The 23472-nt window shown below is 34.1% G+C and overlaps 1 protein-coding gene across 6 annotated transcripts in view; it reads left to right on the top strand.

Moving 5' to 3' along the window:
* Positions 1 to 23472, top strand: part of UBR3 (ubiquitin protein ligase E3 component n-recognin 3) — a 172073-nt gene that overhangs the window by 133304 nt on the left and 15297 nt on the right. For all 6 annotated transcript variants that reach the window (XM_019727400.2, XM_019727399.2, XM_019727401.2 and 3 more), the window contains 4 exons: positions 3320 to 3420; positions 16390 to 16514; positions 20613 to 20720; positions 20858 to 20983. In XM_019727400.2, the coding sequence (XP_019582959.2) occupies positions 3320 to 3420; positions 16390 to 16514; positions 20613 to 20720; positions 20858 to 20983 (460 nt within the window). The remainder of the gene's footprint in view (positions 1 to 3319; positions 3421 to 16389; positions 16515 to 20612; positions 20721 to 20857; positions 20984 to 23472) is intronic.

Below are 23472 nucleotides of genomic sequence, written 5' to 3' on the forward strand. Positions count from 1 at the left end.
AGCTATTTGTGTACACTTTTTGCAAATTATATATTTAGGATATCTTGTCTATTTTTCTGTTGGCATTTGTTTTTAAAAAATTTTCTGAATGATTCTTTATGGCTTAAAATATTAAACCTTATTTCGTTGAAACTTATTCCAAAATATGTTTGCCTTTTAATTTTATAATTACTTTTCTTGACATATTAAAGTTTTAAATTTTCAAGTAGCCAAATGCATGAGACCATATATTTCTTATTTTTTCCATTGACTTTCAAACTTAGAGTGCTTATCCCACTAGATATAATGTTTACCTTATAATCATTATTACATGTGTTTCCTGTCTTAGATTTGTAATATCTACCTATAATCTTTGTAGAGTTTTCTTTTAGTTATCTAGATTTTAAAATATATATGTAATCTACTTGGAATTTATTTTCATTAGTAGTATTGGGTGAAGATTTAAAATTTATTTTCAAGTAAACTATATTTTTTCACCAATCTTATATCCCATTTATATATATATATATATATATAAAAAATATATATTATATATAAGTGTTTGTATATTATGGTCCTGGTTAGGGATTTTCCCCTTTGTTCTATTGACTACAAGCCTCTTTCTGTGACAGTACCATGCTGCTTTACTTATTGAGGATATATATATATATATATATATATATATCTGGTTGAATTAGGTTCCACTCATTTCTCCCCTCCACCTCACAATTTTTCTTTACTGTTCTCATCTGTTTATACTTCCAGATGATCTTTAGAATCATTTCTAAACCTTTCCCTTATTATTTCATTGGAGTTATTTTAAACTCATAAATTAATCTGGGAAAAAGAGTTATCTTTATAATACACAATTTCCTCAACTAGCAAAATTTCTCATTCTTTTAATTCATTTCTTTGTATCATTCTAGTTTTGAAACATTTTGTTAATTATACATTCTTAGTTGTATTTAATATAATGGTTGCTAATTTTTTTTTTTTTAAAGATTTTTTTATTGGGGAAGGGTTACAGGACTTTATTGGGGAACAGTGTGTACTTCCAGGACTATTTTCCAAGTCAAGTTGTTGTCCTTTCAGTCTTAGTTGTGGAGGGTGCAGCTCAGCTCCAGGTCCAGTTGCCGTTGCTAGTTGCAGGGTCGCAGCCCACCATCCCTTGTGGAAGTCGAACCGGCAACCTTGTGGTTGAGAGGATGCGCTCCAACCAACTGAGCCATCCGGGAGCTCAGCGGCAGCTCAGCTCAAGGTGCCGTGTTCAATCTTAGTTGCAGGGCGCACTGCCCACCATCCCTTGGAGGGACTCGAGGAATCAAACTGGCAACCTTGTGGTTGAGAGCCCGTACTCCAACCAACTGAGCCATCCGGGAGGCAGCTCAGCTCAAGGTGCCGTGTTCAATCTTAGTTGCAGGGAGTGGAGCCCACCATTCCTTGCCGGACTTGAGGAATTAAACTGGCAACCTTGTGGTTGATAGCCCACTGGCCCATGTGGGAATCGAACCGGCAGCCTTCGGAGTCAGGAGCATGGAGCTCTAACCGCTTGAGCCACTGGGCCGACTCTGGTTGCTAAATTTTTAACGATATATGTATGAATAATCATAATAGAGACTATAATTTTAAGTATAGAGCTTTTCATGCATGTTGAGATTTAGACTGATATTAAATAATATTTGAAGGTCAGGTCACTACAGTAATAATAATAAGCAACCAAGTAATAGTAGCAAAAAGTAATCCACTTCTAATTTTGAAAAAGATTACTTCTATTACAAAAATATATGTTGACATATAATGTAATAAAGTAAATGAGAATCTAAAATTCTGTTAGCTGTTTAAGCTTTGCAGTTGTTTATAATATCCCTATTTAACAAACTGTATTTAATTTATACATTTGGGAATGCTTTTCCATACCTAAAAGCTCTATATTTTTTGGTCTTTAGGTTATGATGCAAGAAGTTCTTAAGCCTTTTCAATTTTTGTGCAGTAAAGTGGATCGTTGCTTAGGGGTGAGATTGGGCTAGTTTAAATGGATCCATAAAGTTCCTTTTAATTAAGTATGAGTCTTTTTTTTTTTTTTTTTTTTTTAAAGATTTTATTGGGGAAGGGGAACAGGACTTTATTGGGGAACAGTGTGTACTTCCAGGACTTTTTCTTTTTTCCCCAAGTCAAGTTGTTGTCCTTTCAATCTTAGTTGTGGAGGGTGCTGTTCAGCTTCAAGTTGTCCTTTGAGTCTTAGTTGTGGAGGCCGCAGCTCAGCTCCTGGTCTAGTTGCCATTGCTAGTTGCAGGGGGTGCAGCCTACCATCCCTTGCGGGATTCGAGGAATTGAACTGGCAACCTTGTGGTTGAGAACCCACTGACCCATGTGGGAATCAAACTCGCAGCCTTCGGAGTTAGGAGTATGGAGCTCCAACTGCCTGAGCCACCGGGCCGGCCCCAAGTATGAGTCTTTTAATCAGCTGTTAGATTTAATGCAGCAGTTTGATAATTAAAAATCATCTTTTTTTCTAAGGAGTTATTTATTTATTTATTTATTTATTTATTTATTTATTTATTTATTTTTATTGGGGAACAGTGTGTTTCCAGAGCCCATTAGCTCCAAGTCGCTGTCCTTCAATCTAGCTGTGGAGGGTGCAGCTCAGCTTCAAGTCCAGTCACCGTATTCAGTCTTTAGTTGCAGGGGGTGCAGCCCACCATCCCATGTGGGAATTGAAGCGGCAACCTTGTTGTTGAGAGTTTGTGTGCTCTAACCAACTGAGCCATCCAGCAGCCCCTCCAGAAACCCAGCGGCAGCTTGTTGTCTTCAATTTAGTTGTGGAGGGCGCAGCTCCCTGGCCCATGTGGGAATCGAACCAGCAACCCTGTTGTTCAGAGCTCGCGCTCTAACCAACTGAGCCATCCAGCTGCCCCATATCTGTTCTTTTTTATAATGTGAACATTTACTCTTGAGTCCTAAGTTTGTGAATGCAAGTGTCACCCCATTTGTAGTAAAATTAATTCCCTTAAATTCCATTTAATGCTTCATTTGATTTCTGTTATGTAAGAAATCAGAAAGAGTCATAATCAAGTTAATGTATGCCAGTTGTTCACTTTAGTAAGACTTAACGCAATTTCTATGTAATTTTTTCATGTAAGGAAAAGTCAAAGAAATATATGAGTCTAAAAGATTATATGTTTAGGTTAAAAATATGGCCCCTGGCTTTTTCTTTTGAGATTTCTCAGTTGCTTATGAAAGTTTGATTTCTGTTCCATAGACATATATGTGAAATATAAAATAAATTAGAAAGAAAGGATGTATAATACCTGTTTAAAGTGATTATGCATTTTTCTTTCAGGCTGGGAAATGAAGAACAGCCTGAGGTTCCAATTCTTTATCATGATGTCACATCCCTTCTGCTCATCCAGATCTTAATGATGCCACAACCCCTACGCAAAGGTAGGGCACATCTTAGATTATGTAGCATAGATAATGAATTTTCTAAAATCCATTGGGACAAATACAGTATTCAGTCTGATGGAATTATTTAGAAGTAAATAACATTTTTTTTCTACTATTAGTATATAGCAATCATATCTATATCTATATATCTATACATATATCTACATCTACATTTAGGTGTGCGTGTGTGTGTGTGTGTGTATGTGTGAGTGTGTGTGTGTGACAGTGAAATAATTTCTTTTACCTTATGGGTCTATTCTTTTTAGCTTTTTAGTCCATAATGAGATGAAGACATGGGAAAATCACTCTGAAAACCTTTGTTTTACAAAAATTAAAGTGAAAATACAAAAATGTGAAAAATAGAGCAAACTGTCAGCCTTAATGCCTCCACAATATCTACATTCATACATATTTTGATCATAGAGTTATTCAAATATGATGTCCCATCATGTTAAATTAGTGTTAATGTCATGGTACTCTGATATTAACAGCATTAATACTATATTAGCCGCATTTTAATTATTGCTCCATAGTCTATAGTTTTCATTTGAAAACATTTAAAATATTTTTTCAAATAATTAACTCTTCTCCTTTGGTGGAAAACAATATTTCTACTTTGTTTTGTTTTTGTGTGCTATTGTAAGTTACACTAGAAAGAACATCTGTGGTTGTGTAAAGGCCTTGTTACTGGGGAAGATGTTCTTTGTGTGTACTTCAACTTGATCTTTTGATAAAACTTTTTACCTAAGGATATGAAATGATTATTTCAAATATAGGTAAATTCATATTTCATTCAAATTATGATACTCTGTAAAGAATTAAGTAATGTCCTTAATAAATAGGCATAATATTTTATTTATACTAGCACTGCAAATTTTGGATTAATGTTTTTAATTATAAAATTTACATAACATAAAATTCACTATTTTAACAATTTGAAAATGTGCAGTATATTTACCATGTTGTACAACCATCACCATTATCTAGATCCAGACGTTTTCATCAGCCCAAAAGAAGCATTGTACCCATTAAACAGTCACTGCCCATTTCCTTCTTCCCCTAACCCTTGGCTCGTCTACTTTCTGTCTCTATGGATTTGCCTATACTGAATAATTCGTATTAATAAAATTATACAACATGTGGCCTTTCGTATCTGGCTCCTTTTGTTTAGCATAACATTTTCAAGGTTCATCCCTATTATAGTATATGTCATAATTCATTCCTCTTTATGGTTGAGTAATATCCATTATATGAGTATACCACATTTTGTTTATCTGTTCTGCAGTTGATGGACATTTGGATTGTTTCCACCTTTTGGCTACTGGGAGTAGTGCTGCTGTGAACATTTCATGTATAGGTTCTTGTGTGAACACCTGTTTTCAATTCTTTTGGGTACACATCTAAAAGTGGAATTGCGGGGTCATGGTAATTCAGTGTTTAACTTCTTGAGGCACTGCCAAACTTCAGATGTTGTTGAATGTACTGGCTATGTGTATGAATTTCATCACTTATTTTGAAGACTTTAAAATATGAACTGTCAAATGGCCTATTGAAGTTCATCTCTTTGCAAAATTAGTTATAAATTCTTCAGTTTTTTTTTGTGTTAGTTTGGTTAGTTTTCCTTAGTTTAGGAAAATGGTTGCTTTGGAGTTATGCTGGTTTACCCTGACTGTGCTTTTCTAATTATATTAGTAGTATTACATTTTGAAATATAAAAAAATTACTTTGTTTTATAATGTCTTAAAAATAGTTAAGTATTTTATTAAACTATACATTTTACTTATAAGCATAATTATTACATAAACCTGAAAAGCTAAAATTAAAGGAAGCTTGATATATACAAGTAGTTTTATTTCTATAATCAATATTTATCTTAAAAGAAAAATATTCCAGTTAATATTAAAGGACCTATCGTTTATGTGTCTGAGAGCTGTAGCTGGTACATCTTCCTCCTCATCAGATAACTGTTGGCACTAGGTTTCAACAGAGGGTGAAGCTAATGATGAAAGGGCATGTAATACATTGAATTAACTGAACCGAGTAAATTTAATTCAGTAGAAACATACCATAAAATTGTTTACTAAAATATGAGTCAAGAAAATTGATCTACTTAATTTAATAATGATTAAATGAATAGAATTGATTCAAGAAAATATCTTATGTAAAAATTTATAATACTGTTAGTAACTACACCTTAAAATAATATTTAAAAAGTATTTGGTGGACAGGTTTAATCAGCAAATGTTTATTTGGTACTTAGTTGTAAAAGTCATTAAAGATGAATAAAACATGAAGTTTGCCCTTGGGGAACCAGAGGCCTAAGTATTTAGCAGTGATTAACTTTAGTTAGTATTACTTTAAAAAATCTGTGACTTATGTTATTTCTTAAAACTTCATGATCATTCAAGATTGGGTTATCTGTATTGTTTTTATAAAACAACTTCAAGCACATTGTATAATATGTTGCTCACTGTCATTATATTAATGAATTCCTCTTGCAATTTAGGGCCAGAAAAAATATTGCCACTTATTAAAATTTTTTAGTCTGTTACACATTGAGAACTGGGTAGAGAACTTGGAGCTTTGTGTTTAACTAGATGGAGAGCTTTATTTAATTGCTAGGAAGTTCAAAACTCAATTATATTAATTTAATTTCCCGCAGACAGCTTTCTTTGGAAGGTTGGGAAGTTACAGATAGGGAGGTAGAGTTGTTAATAAAAATTTCCTTTTCTAACCCCCTATTAATGTAAGGGTTAACAATTGGTGATCTTTATTGTATCTGTGTTTTTATTGTAAGCTGTTTTTAGTGTAAGACTATGTATTTATGTACCTACTAGTTATTGCTTGTTATTAGAAGAGGAAAGCAAAGTGAAAGAAATATTGGGGGTGCCAAAAAACGTGTACACATTTTAAGAGATGTTATCTATGCTTAAGCAGTAGTTCAGCATAATTGGAAGTGTCTGGACACTTTGAGTACCCCTAGTAATTGCAGAAGTCAAACGTGACTTGTATTCATCTTTTGGTATTGATATATATTGAGTATTACAGTTTAATACAGTTTTTCCTGTCTTAAAATGTGTATGCTTTCTTTTGGCACCCTCTGTATTACCATTTGTATGTGCTAGAATGTTAAATGCTTCCTATGATTTTATCCGAAGGTGATGCAGAAACCTACCGTGTTTCCCTGAAAATAAGATCCGATCTTATATAAGACCCGGTATTATATTATGCTATGTTATATGTCATGTCATGTCATGTCATGTCATGTAATATATCATATATGACCGGGTCTTATATTAATTTTTGCTCCAAAAGACGCATTAGAGCTGATGGTCCGGCTAGGTTTTATTTTCAGGGAAACACAGTACCTTAAGCTTTTTAACGTTTAGCACTTTTTTACACCAATTTTCTCATCAGAAGATTGAGTTAATATATTAAAGACGAGTGTTTATTTTCTTTGATCTCTTTTCAGGTCCTGTGTCTTATGTATCATAATATCTATCACATCACTGCCTCCAACAATAAGCTTGAAAGTAACTTCTGATACATCACTATTTTCAGGTGTTCATGTTTAGTTCTTTTGTAACTTAGGATCAGGTTTGGCTGTATATGACAGAGAAGAAACCCCAAATAAAACAGTAACTTAAGTAAGACGGAAGTTTATTTTTCTTTTGTGTAGAATGAAGTCTGAAGGTAGGAGGTAGGTTGGTTAGTTCCTACTTTACAGCATCACATTCCTTATCGTGTTCCAAGCCAGTTGCTAGAGTTCAGTCATCACAGTCTTGTTTAAGGCAACAGGTTCTTGAGTTGAGGAAGAAACTTCACCCTCTCTTTTAAGAAGCCCTCTTGGAAGTTGCACACAAAACATTTCCTTGGCTAAAATTCTTCTTTTTTTTGAAATTCCAGGATTTAAAACATAAAATCATCATAATTTTTAGGAATTACTCAGGTTTGGATCATGCTGATGTTTAATTACTCAGGTTTGGATCATGCTGTTTTTTCCCACCTCTCTGTCGTTGAGGAGCTTCTTGATTCTGTTGAATCATGCTTTACAGGATAGAGATTCCAGGGTTCTCTGGAACATCTGGTACTGGTGATTATAGACTATCTTATGTTTCCAGGATCCCATAAACAGTGCCTATCTATGAAAGAGAGACAGAAGGGTGCTTATTATTTCCCATTCTATGTATGTATGTATGTATTCATGTATTCATGTATTTATTTAATTTATTGAGTAGTTGTTAGTAAGTAAAATTATATAGGTTTCAAGTGTACAATTCTATAATACATCATCTATATATTGCATTGTGTATTCACCACCCAGAGTCAGTTCTCCTTCCATCACCATATATTTGATCGCCTTTACCCTCTTCCACCACCGCCACCTCTTTCCTTACACTGTGGTAGCCATTAAACTGTTGTCTGTGTCTATGAGTTTTTGTTTCTTTGTTGCTTTCAGTTTTATAGCCCACATATGTGTGAAATCATGGTTTTCAACTTTTTCTGCCTGACTTATTTCGCTTAGCATGATAATCTCAGGATCCATCCATGTTGTCGCAAATAGCAGTATTGCATGTTTTCTTACGGCCGAGTAATATTCCATTGTGTATATATACCGAATCTTATTTATCCAGTTATCTATCGAAGGATACTGGTTGTTTCCATGTCTTGGCCACCGAGAGTAATGTTGCAATGAAAATAGGGGTACGTATAACTTTATGGATAAATGTTTTTAGATTTTTTTGGGTAGATACCTAGAAGAGGGATTGCTGAGTCATATGGTAATTCTATTCTTAATTTTTTGAGGAACCTCCACACTGCCTTCCATAGCAGCTGCATCAATCTGTGTTCCCACCAACAGTATATGAAGGTTTCTCTTTCTCCACATCCTCTCCAAAACTTGTTATTATTTATCTTGTTGATGATAGCCATTCTAACAGTTGTGAGGTAGTATCTCTTTGTGGTTTTGATTTGCATTTCCCTAATAGCTAGTGAAGTTGAGCATTTTTTCATGTATCTGTTGTCCATTTGTATGTCATCTTGGGAAAAGTGTCTGTTTAGGTCCTCTGCCCATTTTTAATTGAGTTATTTGTTTTTTGTTTTTTTCACTTTGAGAAAGGAAGCATCTCAGTTTTGCTTTCTTACAAGCCAAGGCTTTAAAAATAAGCTGTTTATTTTAGAGTATCTCAAGCATTTATAATAGTAAAGAGCAGAGTTTAATGAACCTCATGTACCCACCAATTATCAACTCATGGCCAATCTTTTTTTATTTATACCCTCATCTTTTTCATCTCCCCCCCCCTCCCCCGGTTTTATTTTGAAGCAAATCCCAGACATCGTATCATTTTGTCCATGTAGTCGTTAGGATGTAGCTCTAAAAAATAAAGATTCTTTCGATAACCATAGCCATACTATTATTAACCCATGTAAAAATGGACTATTTTGCCTTAATATTATTAAATATCCAGTCAATTTTCAGTTTATGTAGTTGCTTCTTGCACATGATTTGTTACAGTTGGTTTGTTTGATTTAGGATCCAAAAAAGGTGCACACATTGGATTTTGTTCTTATTTTTCTTTTAAATCTATGGGTTTCCTTCCTCCACTCTCCCCATTTACATTTTATTTGTTGAAGAATCTGGGCCTTTTGTCTGTTTTTTACTGATTGTATCCCCACTGTGTCATTTAATAACATGTTCTTATGTTCCTGTGTGTTTCCTACAAATAGGTCTAGACAACTGAATTCAGTTTCTTAATTTTTTTTCCTTTTTGAAAAAATACTTTCTGGACAGTGTTACATACTTTCATCAGGTAATTGTCTCTCTTTTTGTGACTATAGAGGCTATTGATGATTGCCTAGACTTATTCTTTAATTATTTCACTTGTTAGGCGGAATTCTTATAAAGCAATTTTTTCTCAGTAACTGTTTACCCAATGGCAGAGTTGCTATAGGAAAGGCAATATAAATGCTTGATATTTTTATTAACCAGTTTTCAGAAGAGTGAGTGTTTTATAAGCATCCTCCAAAGATACTTATTTTCGTATTATGAATTCATGGATTTTTAACAAATTTGATGTCTTTTAGTTGCAGTGTAGAATACCTCTTTAAACACTTGTGATTGGTTCTTGTTGTCTTGTGTGTGTCCTGTTGATAAGACCCCAGTCTTTTGATAGCTTTTTCAGACCAAGGCTTTTTAATTTGTTGTTTAAGAGTTCATTAGTTGCCTTCAAGGAATCCATGAATCTCTTAAAATGATATTTTATATTTATGTATACTTTTTTTTTTCTGGAAATTCTATATCTCTTACTAGATTTTGTAAAGAATCTTGGCCCCTAACAGTGAGTTATTTATAAATTCTCCTGAGGACTCCTGGCCACAGACAAATAAATAGTTCTATAATAAGGAATATCGGTAAGGAAATGCTTTTGAGTAGTTATAGTCAGAAGCAGATTATAGTGGGATACGAAAGAGAGGGAGATGAGAGAACAGAGATAATGAGCAGAGAGAATTATCAAGAATTAACGTGGGGAGAGAGCAGCAGCTACATATGGATATATATCTAGGGGTTATTTTTTTGTTTTCTTTTTAAGATAGAGTTTTGAACATATTTAAATATTTACCATTTCTCCATTATTCACTTAATAACTCCTGGTGGTCCTTTACTTTGAATGTTACTCATTCCTGGAAGCCTTTCTCTTGGATGTCCTTTTTCTCTTTCCCATAATTACTTGTCTATAGTTCTATTTTGACACTTGTCTCATTGTCATAATAGTAGATTTTCTATAATATCTCCCTCTTTAGATTATCAGTTCCTCCAGGACTATCAGTATCTCATGTGTTTCTTCAGTGCCTACTGGTACATAATATGGTCAGTAAATGTTTGTGGAATGGATGTGTCAAATGTCCAATTTGCTGGTAAATTGCTTTCTATTTTGACATTCAGGAAAACTATTGTTTTGGTTTGAACCTTTATATCTTATATTATCACTTCTATATAATGTTCGTTGAAAATGTTTGCAGTTTATTAGACCCAAACCTCAATTGTTCTGAAGTGTACCCAAGGGAACAGCCTTAACTATCTTATTAGTTGTTAGATGGACTTGGGATCTTTTCTCAGTTCTGTGTTGATTAAGTCCAAGGAAGTGTTACTAAACTGGGTTCTTCACTCATCAAAGAGGAAGTAGACTTGAGCTTATCACACGAAAAAGGACATCACAAATTGGATGTGATGTGGATATGTACAAAGTGCTTTATGGAAGCATTAGAATAGTTTATTTTTTTTTTACAAAAATTTTTCTTGGTAATTTTAGAAAAAGAATAAAGTACCTGATACTGTCTTCAGAATATGTCTTGTTTGCTTGCATGATTTTCCTCTGTAGAGTTTTGTTATTTTACATATGCTCTATCATGTCCTAAAAGAAATTTGAAGCATTCTAAAACAGTTTATGGGAAAGGAACTCATGTAAGCATCTGAATCTTGGATTACTCTTGTGAAACCTGGCACACATGCCATTACATAGAGTGGTTACTCATTAAATATTTAATTGTCTGATTTTTGAAAATTTCCCATTGTGTTTTCATGCTTTACCAACTGAAGAAAATATGGTTTACTCGGATTTTGTTGATATCATTCCAGAATCAAGCTGTTGTTTCAGTTAATGTCAATATCTTTGAACTATTCCTGTTTTAGGATTTTATCTTGTGAAGAAAAATCATAAATATAGACAAAGATTTGCATATGGTATCTATTTAAAAAGTTAATTTCATGAGCTATGTTTCAAATTCTTAAAAATGATGAATTACTATAAAAATCATGACTTCATCTTCTGAAATAGTGTAATGGAGATGTGGCATTTATTTAGTAGTTTAATCTCATAGCAATTTAGAATAGGAATTAAAGAATATAGTTTTCATTTGTGATTCTAAGGAAAAATTCACTTTTTAAAGAGCTCAGGCTAATATTTCTACCTCACCAAACACTTGTATCTTATTAGATCAATAGGAGCAAGCTTTTACTTTGAGCAGAATTGAAAGTACCATGTCTCCCTGCCCCCTTTCTCCTATCATGCTATATAGCACTATAAAACTTAGAATCTGTGTTGTTCAAAGTCTCTTTGCTTCTAAGACATTTCAAATAAGTATTGATATCTTTGTTCACCCTCAGGTGTTTTGATAGTGGATTTTTTTTTTAAAGCACATTGAGAGTAGATGTTCAATCCTTTTTCTCCTTTTTAAATTTTGATAATTGTGTTTGAAGGGCTTTGTTCTCTATTGCAACCTTGGACGATAACAGCCTGTTGACCTAATATACCCTTCATCTGAGTGCTTTCTTGTTTTTTTTTTCTGAGTCCCTAAAAGGCATCGATTTTACACATGGTAAGCATTCAATAAATTAATATTTGTTAAATGAATGAGAGAAAGCGAGAACTTAAGCTTAAGCTGTGATTTAAACTACCAGTTTTAAAAATGGTGATAAGGCAAATTGACTGAAAATAGAAATTAGTTTGTACTTTGCTACAAAAAGCTAAAATTGTTTACAGTAGCTGTCATTCTTCAAATGCATTATTTCTTTTTAACTAAAAATAATTTATGTAGTTTACAAGAAGAAGCTATATGTGAGTGATGTTTCTAGGCCGCATAAATGACTTCCTGGTTAAGATCATTTTGTTTGTGCTTAGTAGACAAATTGTATAATTTTCATCATTGATTTAAAACATTTTATTAAGTCATGAAGTACTTTTCTTGACTTTGGTGATACTGTTCTTTCCTGATTTTCCTTGTCTATTTTTCTACTAATTTTCAAGGCTCTTTCTCATTCACCTTCGCCTGTCACCACTCTTTGGGCTGTTCCTTAGTTCCTGTCCCCTTCTCAATTTTATCTTCTTCTCCATAGCTTCATCTGTACCTATTCTTAATGAGTCTCAAATCTCTAGCTCCACTCCTTCATGAGTTCCGGGCCCAAATTCCTGCACATGCTTCAGACTCAACGTATATAATATTCTTTTTTTTTTTCCATCCAAACTTGCTCTCTTCCTGTTTTCTATCTTAATGTTTTCCATTTTAGTCAGTGTTACTACTATATATAGTGAGAGACTACCATCATCATCTACCTCCCAAGCTCTACCGAATCTTACAATTTCTGTCATCTAAATATTTCTCTGATTTGACCCGTTCTCTCCTTCATCATTACTTTTCCTTAGTTCAGGCCATCTAATTTCTCAGTATAGTACTTCTGCTATCTGCTGATCGGTGTTCTTGCCTCTAGTCTTGTCTTGTTTCACTCCCTTCCTCCTAATAAGCATCAGTGAATATTTTAGAATGCAAATCTAATATCACTGTCCTGCTTAAAATGCTTTGGTGGCTTTTCGTTGCCTGGTCTAGGTGCTATAAATCAAATGTCTATAGATATCAAACAGGTAATATAAATAGTAATATTAATAACAACAGATATTTACTAATTGTTGTTGCCAATCATATTTTAAGCATTTAAGTGTTTAAACCTTATTTCACTTAATCCCTTTAAGGTTGGCGATATCCCCATTTAACAGATAAAGAATGTGAAAAGCACAGAGTGTTTAACTAACTTGCCTAAGATCAGAAGGATCAGAATTCAAATCTAGACAATTTGGCTTCATAGTCTAAATTCATAACAATAATATTATATACTGACTCCTTGTGAAATAGTCTTTGGTTCGATATAATTGGGAGTGGGAGACTGTGACAAACTAGAGAATGTATACTTCGCCAAAAGTCCAGTTACTACTCAGCTCCAAGTAATTCTTGGCATGTAAAAATGTGGACCCAGTATTGCCATATCTTCCTGTTTTCCAAAAGTAAGTGGGATTCTGGACTTTTACAAGAAATACCCTGTTTTAAAATGTCAGTAACAAAAAGTAAAACAGGGTAAAGGCAAATCAAACATCTCTGCAGGCTGCATTCAGACAGGTAGACGACAGTTTGCAACAGCTGGTCTTCACATAAAGAGTACTTTTCTATTTATGCTCTTTGTTTTCTTTTTAAAGATTTTATTGGGGAAGGGGAACAGGATTTTATTGGGGAACAGTGTGTACTTCCAGGACGTTTTTCCAAGTCAAGTTGTTGTTCTTCAATCTTAGTTGTGGAGGGTGCCATTCAGCTTCAAGTTTTTTTGTCCTTTCAGTCTTAGTTGTGGAGAGCGCAGCTCAGCTCCAGGTCCAGTTGCCGTTGTTAGTTGCAGGGGGCACAGCCCACCATCCCTTGCGGGAGTCGAACCGGCAACCTTGTGGTTGAGAGGATGCTCTCCAACCAACTGAGCCATCCGGGAGCTCAGCGGCAGCTCAGCTCAAGGTGCTGTGTCTAATCTTAGTTGCAGGGGGCAGAGCCCACCATCCCTTGTGGTTGAGAGCCCAGTGGCCCATGTGGGAATCGAACCAGCAGCCTTTGGGGTTAGGAGCACAGAGCTCCAACCGCCTGAGCCACTGGGCTGGCCCAAGAGTACTTTTCTAGCTTCATCTCTCAAAAATCACTATTTGTAGTCTACTTAAACACTGGACAATTTGCAGTTCTTGTGAGTTTTAGGCTCTTTTTGTGATCCTTGTACAAATGGCTTCGCTTCCTCTGTCTGGAATCCCCCTTCCCTTACCTCATCTTATCCCCACCTTCCTTACTAGGCTTATTTCTCCTCATCATTCAAGACCGACTCCCCTGGTGGAGGTGGTAGCTTTTACCCCCTATGCCCTGCCCTTCGTCTATATTAGTTCCTCCTCATGTTTGTTCCCATTACACCCTGTACATGCTTGTAGACATTTCCCGCCCTCCCTCCCCCACTCCTTATTGTGTGTTTTCTAGCATGTGTTAAGTACTAAGGTGTTAGGCTGTTTAGAAATCCATTTATAAGCACTGATGGACTCATATAACCAAACTGTGAAAGTCATAGGCATGACCAGAAGCAGGACTTCAGATGCTGGCAGGTTTCTTGCCATCTTGGGTCTTTCCTTCTCTCTGTGGATCTGCTTCATTCACTCTTGCTGTGGCCAGTCTCTGCCATAGACCAGGAGCATGACCTCTGGTACTTCCAGACTCATCTTTTTACTTTTCCTTTGCCTCCAGTTAGACGAATCCCGGGTAGGTACTCTGATTGGCTCAGCTTAGGTTCCCACCCCAACCCATCAACATGGGTAAGAGACAGGGTACACACACACACACACACACACACACACACACACACTAAAAGCAGAGAAGACAATCCTTAGGAAATGACTTTAAGATGTCATCTGATTCATTTAAGAGTTAGCCAGGCTATAAGGAAGGAAAGAGTGTTTCAGCTTATAGTGAGACCTAGTGAAAGGATGCCAAATACTTCTTTTAAAAAAATCGGTCTGTCTGTGTATATGTATATGTATGTATATATGTATTTTGCAGGGGTCTAAGAGGTGATGTGGATAAACCACTGCAAGGAAAAGAGGGACTTTAGAAGGCCTGACTGCTATCCTTTGAAAGGCCTGCTGATAAGGTTGAACCTTGATTGGCATCTGGAAACTTTGATTTGGGGAGGAGTTCCATCATCCGCAGAACTGTTAAGAGTGGCTCACTATGTCTGTACAAACATTGTGGTTTATACTGAACACACCTGTTTTCCTCCTGGGAGTCTAGAACATTAGTATGTAACAGCAGAGGCTGCTGTGTGACCTGCTCCCAATAAAAACACTGGGCCCTGAGTCTCTTCGTGAACTTTCCTGGTATATATTTCACGTGTGCTGTCATAATTCATTGCTGGGAATTAAGCATATCCTGTGTGACCCTACTGGAAGAGCACTCTGAATGTTTCCTCTGGACTTCACCCAATATGTCTTTTCCCTTTGCTGATTTACCTTTGTATTTTTTTGCTGTAATAAGTCATAGGACTATATGCTAAGTCTTGTGAGTCCTCCAAGTAAATCATCAAACCTGGAGGTGGTCTTGGGGACCCCAACACAGCCATTTAGTCTGAGATTATACATTTAGGAAAGAAAGGATTGAAGCCTGATCCAGGGTCTTGGAATTTACTTGTGAGATAATTTTAAAGTAGAATTGACAGGATTTGGTGATTTGTTTTAATGTGGGGAGAAAGAGACAGGAAAGTAGCAAGAATGTCTGCAAGTTTCTGAATTTAGCAACTGATTAAATGGTAATACCCATTTACTAAGGGAGCAGTGTAATATCATAGAAGGAATACTGACTCTGAATGGTCTGTACGGATTCCAGTGCAGACCTGGGTGCTTAGTAGCTTTGTTATTACAGGCACATCCTTTTGAAGCTCACTTGTCCAACTGACACTGTTTTGAGGATTCAGTGAGACATTTGTGGAAATTTTCTAAGTTATTAGGTCAATATAAATGTTAATAATGATTATTAAGCTACCACTTATTAAGTACTTAATATGTGCCAGGCGTTACGAGGCATTTTACATTATTGTTACTATTGTTTTTGCATTGTTATAGTTTTCACTGAGTTTTAAAACTCAAGAGTACCTAAAATATTGGGGTTTCTTTTTTTTAACTTGAGAAGTTTTATATTGTATTATATTACATACTATATTATAAGATCTGTATCATATTAGGAGTGGGTGAAGTATTGGTTGTAAGCATTCAAACTCCCAGCTATTGTTAATAAGCACCTGGTGTCCAGTAAGGGGCTTTGCCTCGGTTACACAGTTATTCCAAGGTTGAGTGGCATGAGCACTCTGGTCTTCTGAAGTAGCACACTTTCCCTTGTGCTAAATGCCTCTCATTTACGCCTTCTGTGGATGAATAAAAGAACTTTACTTTCATAATTTCAGATCTTCTGGGTAGAAAATATATCATCACATTATAATCTCATTTTAGTAGCTACTTAAGTGTTGAGCAAAAACCAATTGCACATGCAAGGGAAGGCAAATATTTGTGAAATTTTCTTGAGTACAAACTGTCTTGATTCCAAAGAAATAATGATCTTCTCTTTCTTTCACAGACCACTTCACCTGCATAGTGAAGGTACTTTTTACCCTACTATACACACAAGCTCTTGCGGCACTTTCAATTAAATGCAATGAGGAAGATAGGTCAGCCTGGAAACAGACAGGAGCTCTCAAAAAGGTGAGTATCTTGTCTGAATTTGTCATTTAGTAGCGCGGCAAACTCATTTAAGTTGGAGATATGAATGAATGAGATTAGGTGTTTGAAAGGCAAAATGAGTTAGTAACAATATTTTAATTGGAAATGGAATACCTTCAGGCTAAAAAAAGTTTAAAACGTTTTCCTTGTACATTGAGGTCTTCTGCATCTAGCTCTAAACCTTGGCCTTTACCTCTTTATATTTGGGCAGTTTTGTTTTGCTTTTGCTGCAAGCCTTAAACTTAGAGAAGTTATAAAAATTGTGCTAACACAGTGAGGACGTAATAAATTTTCTGCAGACTTACCTATTTTAATTATCTGTCAGTTTTTCCTTGTGTCTATCCCCAGTTACAATCCAAAGATGGTTTTTCACTCATCACTTCTAAATATGAAAATCCTAACCTTTTTTTTATTGGGGAAGGGGGACAGGACTTTATTGGGGAACAGTGTGTACTTCCAGGACTTTTTTTTTTTTTTTCCCCAACTCAAGTTGTTGTCCTTTCAATCTTAGTTGTGGAGGGTGCCGTTCAGCTTCAAGTTGTTGTCCTTTTAATTTTAGTCTTAGTTGTGGAGGGCACAGCTCAGCTCCAGGTCCAGTTGCCATTGCTAGTTGCAGGGGGCGCAGCCCACTATCCCTTGCGGGACTTGAGTTGAACCGACAACCTTGTGGTTGAGAGCCCGCTGGCCCATGTGGGAATCGAACCAACAGCCTTCGGAGTTAGGAGCACGGAACTCCAACCGCCTGAGCCACCGGGCCAGCCCCTAACCTTTTCTTAATTATGCCTCTTTACTGCTTTTTGCTCATGTTAGAATATATATAAATTCTTATCAAATTTAAAGGTGTTCTCTTTAAGTTAAAATTATGTGAACAATCTAGAAAAATTATGCAAGTTTAATTAAACATTAGGTATTTTCAGTGGCTTGAGAACAAATAGAATATAGTATAGAACCAAACAACTGACTGAGTGGTTTAGCTTAGAGATGGTTAAAATAAGAAGTTACTTCAGCGTTTATTTGGGGAAATTGGTAGGAAAAAATAATAGGCGTAGTGTAAATTGAACCTTTTGATTAGCTTATAAAACTCTTAAAGAGGTTTTGCACATCACTGAAAAGTTTGTTACCATATCTACTTTTATCAAAGGAGAGAAAATTAATTATAAATACATGAAATATATTCAAGATAACCTTCACTTTTATCACTAATTTACTCTCAAATCACGATTATATGTACAAAATTTAGTATACTATCATCACAATGTTCGTTATGTCTTAATTAGGGACATGGGTGGTTGGCCTTTGAACTTGAATACTAGGCCAAACTCCTACCACTTAGTAGAAATATTATTTTTGTGGTCAAGGCATAAAAACTCTTAGCTTTCAAAAAGTAAATGAGAATTTGGAATATATGATTTCTAAAAATTTGTTACTCTAAGTTCTTAAAGTGGATTTCAGTCTTTTCCTTCAATGATTTTTTTCCTCCTTGTTCTTAGTCGATTATTCTGCCTTCTGAAATTATCTTTCTTTTTTTCTATATATTTTTTCAATTCTCTGAATGCACTAAATCTGGTATTTGGATTTTTAGTATTCAAATTGAGTGTATTATGTTTCTATGCGGTCATTGTTTAACTGTTTTCTTAGTAAACTATCTAATGAAAAACTATAAATTTGAAATATTTTCTGATGTGATTTGGGTCTAAATCAGTTTATCTGACTGCTAAAATGAGACCTTAGTGACAGAAAATTAGACAATTGTAAATCTATGATGGCAGGAACATGAACTAATTTAGGTAACTGTTCTGTCAATTTTCTTTCTCAATTTGATAATTGTTAGCTATTTTTAAAAATACTTAAAACAATATGAGTCAGATTCTTATCAGAACTGAAATTAGAAGTTTATAGCCACATTAAATTGCTTTAGTGAATGAAAACAAAAATTATGATATTCCATATGTTGGTTTGTCACGTTATTAGCTTTTTCTGCAGTAGATCTAAACATTTAGATATATAGCATATTATAAGTAATAGCAACAACTATATTTACGAGTAATGAAATAATATCACTGTGACTTCTATAACTACTTCAATTTCTGCATCATCATTCCTCATTTTATTTTTCATTTCTTCCTTTAGTTCTTTTCTTCTCTCATTCCTTTTCTTCCTTCTTCTCTTTCTTCATTGAGTCTCATTCATTCGATCCCTATAATTCCTTATCCTCAGATATGGTAATCCCAGTAAAAGCAGGTTTTTGCCAGTTCTAATCTGACCTAGGGCAATAAAAATATAGGCACTATGTATTTTTGAAAGGGATATTAGAGTTAATTTGATAATGACGTTTAGTTGTGTTGGAAAAATGATCATTACATTTAGTATATATAAACTGTGTTCTTTTGGTTCATTGGAATATCTGTTAAAGGAGAGTTTATACCAGGATTTCTTAATCTGGAGTCCGTTGTTTGGTTTAATTTTGTTGGGAGTAGGACCATAGTATCCATCATATACTCAAAGGGTCTGTCACCCCCCAAAAGTTTAAGAAGCACTATTTAGAAAAAGCACTTACCCAACACAGCATTTATTGTATCTCTCAACCCTTGATCCTTTTCTTTACCTTTGCCATCTCTCCCATAGGATTCTTCTGATCATGATTCTAGGTCTGTCATCCATGGTCTCAAAAATTCTCTTCTTAAGCTTTATGATCCTACTCTTTGGTTTATTCAAATATTGCCTATATAAAATATGTTTTACTAATAAGACTTTCTTAAGCATGAAATTATTGTCTTATCTAATATTCTTTTTTTTTTAATTTGACAGGAGTTGAGTAAAAGGACTTGATTTGTTATTAAAGTATAGTTGACATATAATGATTGACATATTGTGATATTTTTATAGTTAAAAAAACAGGACACGATAATACTACGTGGCTGAGTGAATATGGCAGAAAGGAAAGAGGAATGATTTAAATATAATGCAAAGGACTGATTATCAAAAGAGGCACACTCAGGGAAGTTCTAAGATTGAAAACTCCAACATTACTGAAATAAATTTCATGAGTTAGCCAGCAGATAATTTATTGCTCAGATTTTTGTTATGCAAAGATATACAAAAATTCAGGATAAAGTTATATTCTGTAGCATTTACTCAATTTTTATATTTTATTATTTAAAAAGTATAGTTAATGAATAGAATATATGACATTATAGCAAAGTTATCACTTCATCCCAATTTACACTTTACTGTAATTTGTAACAATCTCTAATATCTCAGTGAATATAAAAAGAGGCGCATTTCTTTATGTGTAAAAATCTTATTGAAAGAAATTTCAATTTATAAATAGGCATTATTGTTTCTTTCTTACAAAAAGCAGATTAACCTTAATAATTTGTAGACTTATTTAATGTAATATCTGTACATTCTATAATAAATATATTGTCCTATTTCATTTCTACATTAAATAGTTTGTACAAATCCTATTTGAGGAATTTGAGGGAAGTTGTAAAAGAAAAAAATTTGCAGTCCATATTTTCTTCAATTTCATGCACATATGATTTGTTCCACTATAATGATTGTACATATAAACCTCTGGCTTTTTTCATATCACATTATGAACATTTTTCATGCACCTTGATTTGCCAATTCACTGCCTATAAAATATTCTGTTGAGTTGATACATCATAATTTAGGTAACTGCCTCACTTTTGTTGATCATTTCTAATTTTTCACTGTCATAGTTCTTCATTGAATGTCTTGGGTATATAGTTATTTTTTTCTTTTGGATTATTTTCTTAGGAAGAATTTCCAGTAGTGGGAATTACTGGGTCAACATCTATCATTTACATATGTTTGTTTATATCATATGTTTGTTTATATATATGTTATGTAATTTATATGTTGTCTTTTGAAGAAGTATTTAATCATCTACCCAATTTCATTGTGAATCCAGAAGTATACTGTTGTATACAGGTTTTAAATGCTTGAAAAATAATGTAATCACAATTATACTGTACTCATTAAAAAGTATTCTTTCCAATGTGAAGTTTTTTTTGTACTTTTCAATGACTGATGGAATATTTTAATTTTTTCCAGAATACGTGTGATGCAGAAAAATCTTATGAAGTGTTATTGAGCTTTGTAATAAGTGAACTATCTAAAGGAAAATTATACCATGAAGAAGGAACTCAGGAATGTGCAATGGTATGTTCTCTCTAAGACCAGATGTAGTGGTTATTTAGTTAAAATTTTAGATTTTGTTGTCTAAATTATGAATATAATTTTTTAAGCTATATCTGTTACATTCAGATTGTTCAGATTTCTTTGTTTTTCAACTTTAGGTTAGCCCTATTGCTTGGTCTCCTGAATCCATGGAAAAATACCTGCAGGACTTCTGCTTACCTTTTCTCAGAATCACCAGCCTTCTTCAGCACCACCTTTTTGGGGAAGACTTACCTAGCTGCCAGGTACAATTTATGGTAGAGAGTAGGCAGCCTTGTTTTTTGAATTAGCTAATTTTTTGGAATATGCTGGTGTATAGTATAATATTTATATCTGTATGCAGAATGTTATACACGTTTATGTTAGTCTAACTCAAAGGAATATTTAGAATATTTACAATTGTTAGTTTTGCATTTGTTAGCACCCACCTATTTTTATGATAATATTACTAAATTTTGATATTTGAACAGCTTGGGATTAGATCAGTGATAATAAATGCCCAATATTTGAACAGGATCGTTGTATTCATATTGATGTATTTATTACTGTTTTTGTCATATTGATATATTTATCACTCTCTACTGATATATTTATTACTAATTATCTGCCTTTACTATCCTTTTAAAAATTATGTTGGTCAGAAAGCTGGTTGTTTAAAGATATGATGGTATTCGTATAATTTTAGAACGCAAAATATTTGATTTGCAGCCAATTGTATTAAAACTTGGATGAATGAATTATCACTGATTTAATCTATTTCATAAAACTGTGAGTAGGCAAGAAAATGATAGGATAGGAAACCAGAAGGTAAGTAAACCAAACTATGCTTATAAGATTATGTTCTTGGCGTTATCTGCCATTCGTTTTCAGTGAATTAGATGTGGGAATTAGACATTCATCATATTTATGGCCTTTGAAACCTGAAGTATATTGAAATTAAGCAGTTGATTTTTCCTTCTTTCTTAAGTAATTGAGCATTGCATTACATAGTTTGGATTCTTTGGTGTTTATCCAGTGATTTGAGATAAACTACATTTGTCCTCAATATTGAACAAATTCAAAAATTCAAAAATTCTTCACATTTCTGTACTGCACCAATATTCTAGCAGAATCTTCTTAAACAAAAAGTAGGGATTACATAGTGCACACCTGAAACTAATATAATATTGTATGTCAACTGTAATTGAAAATTTTTTTTAAAAATTTAACATAGGGATTAAATTAAGCAGTGGGATTTTTCTTTTTAAATAGTAATCCAAGTACAGGAAAGCCAAAATGAACTTAAAAATATAAATATTTCTAAAATAAATGATGATGATTTATCAGCCAAACATTAGGGTTGTCTGAGAGCTATTTTGTAGTCACTGGAAGAATGGATAGGGAGAGAAACCTGTGGCATCTTGGTCTTGTCAAATCAAGTAACTCACTTGAAGACCATAGCTTTAATCAAAGCACCTTTAACTTAAGAAACCATCCCTAATATTAGTGAGTATGGGCAAGAGGAGGGGGCTTCCCAACCAGGATACTTTATCTGCATCCTTCCTTTCTCTTCTTACTTGTGGTCTGTAATTACTGTCTGCATTTATTTTCCACTCACTCATCACTCACTCACTCCTTAACCCCACAAAATCTGTTTTTTCTCCCTACCAATACTATCTTGTAGCCTCAAATGTCACTAAGGAACCGTGATTGCAGCACAATCCCAAACGCCTTATTTCCTTCAATCTCTCCCCTCCCCTGGCTCCCATGACACGGCAGCAGGAGTTTTCAAACATAGGTTTAGCAGTGGAACCCTTCTTCGAATATGATCTTGCCTAGAACTCCAAGGGATTAACCATAGCTTTATAGTAAGAATTAAAATCACTCAGTGTAAGTCCTTGAAATTTGTTCTTCTTTTTCAAGGTAGTTTTCAAGGTAGCCTTTTTCAAGGCTGTTCATTTCATTTCCATATAGTTTTTTAATCAGCCTGGAAATTTCTACTGAAAAACAAAACCTATTGGGATTTTGTTTGAAATTACATTGATTCTATATATTAATTTAGAACTGAAATCTTAACTGGAAAAACTGACGTTGTAACATTATAGTGTTAACATTTTAACATTATTGAGAACTCTAGTAATGGATTTTATGTTTCCTCTGATTGGGATTCATTAAGCTTCTTAGATCTGTGGTTTGTGGTTTTCATCAAATTTGGAAAAAATTGGCCATTATGTCATTAAATATTTTTTATCTCTCTTACCTCTAATTCCTCTTCAAAAAAATTCATCCATTAGATATTTTCTTTCATAGTTATTTAAATTTTAACTTAGAAGTATATTTCACATGTGTGAGTCAAGGGACCAGAGTCTACCGTACTTGGGTCTGAGCCTGGGAGACTTGAACCTCTGTGGTCCAGTTAGTAGAGGAAATATGGAGCAGGTTTCTGGGGGCCGGAACGAAAGTATTTTGCATATATTCAAGGTGAGGGGTTGGTTGGACCATTGGAGTGGATATATTCAACTGAAGTGAGAAAAGTAAGTAACAACTTTAGATGAACTTTCCCGCCTTTTTGTTTAGATTTCTGTCATCTGGATAATCTTTTTTTGTTTTTACATATGTTTGTAATATGTATATATAAATATATATGTAACACAAAATATATAAATACATGTACTATATATATGTATATATACTTGCTTTCTCTTACACTGTATTCACTTTGACTTTTTGTTAACCGTGGTGTGGTATAGATCTT

Source organism: Rhinolophus sinicus, linkage group LG01 (assembly GCF_036562045.2).
Source record: "Rhinolophus sinicus isolate RSC01 linkage group LG01, ASM3656204v1, whole genome shotgun sequence".
Taxonomy (NCBI): domain Eukaryota; kingdom Metazoa; phylum Chordata; class Mammalia; order Chiroptera; family Rhinolophidae; genus Rhinolophus; species Rhinolophus sinicus.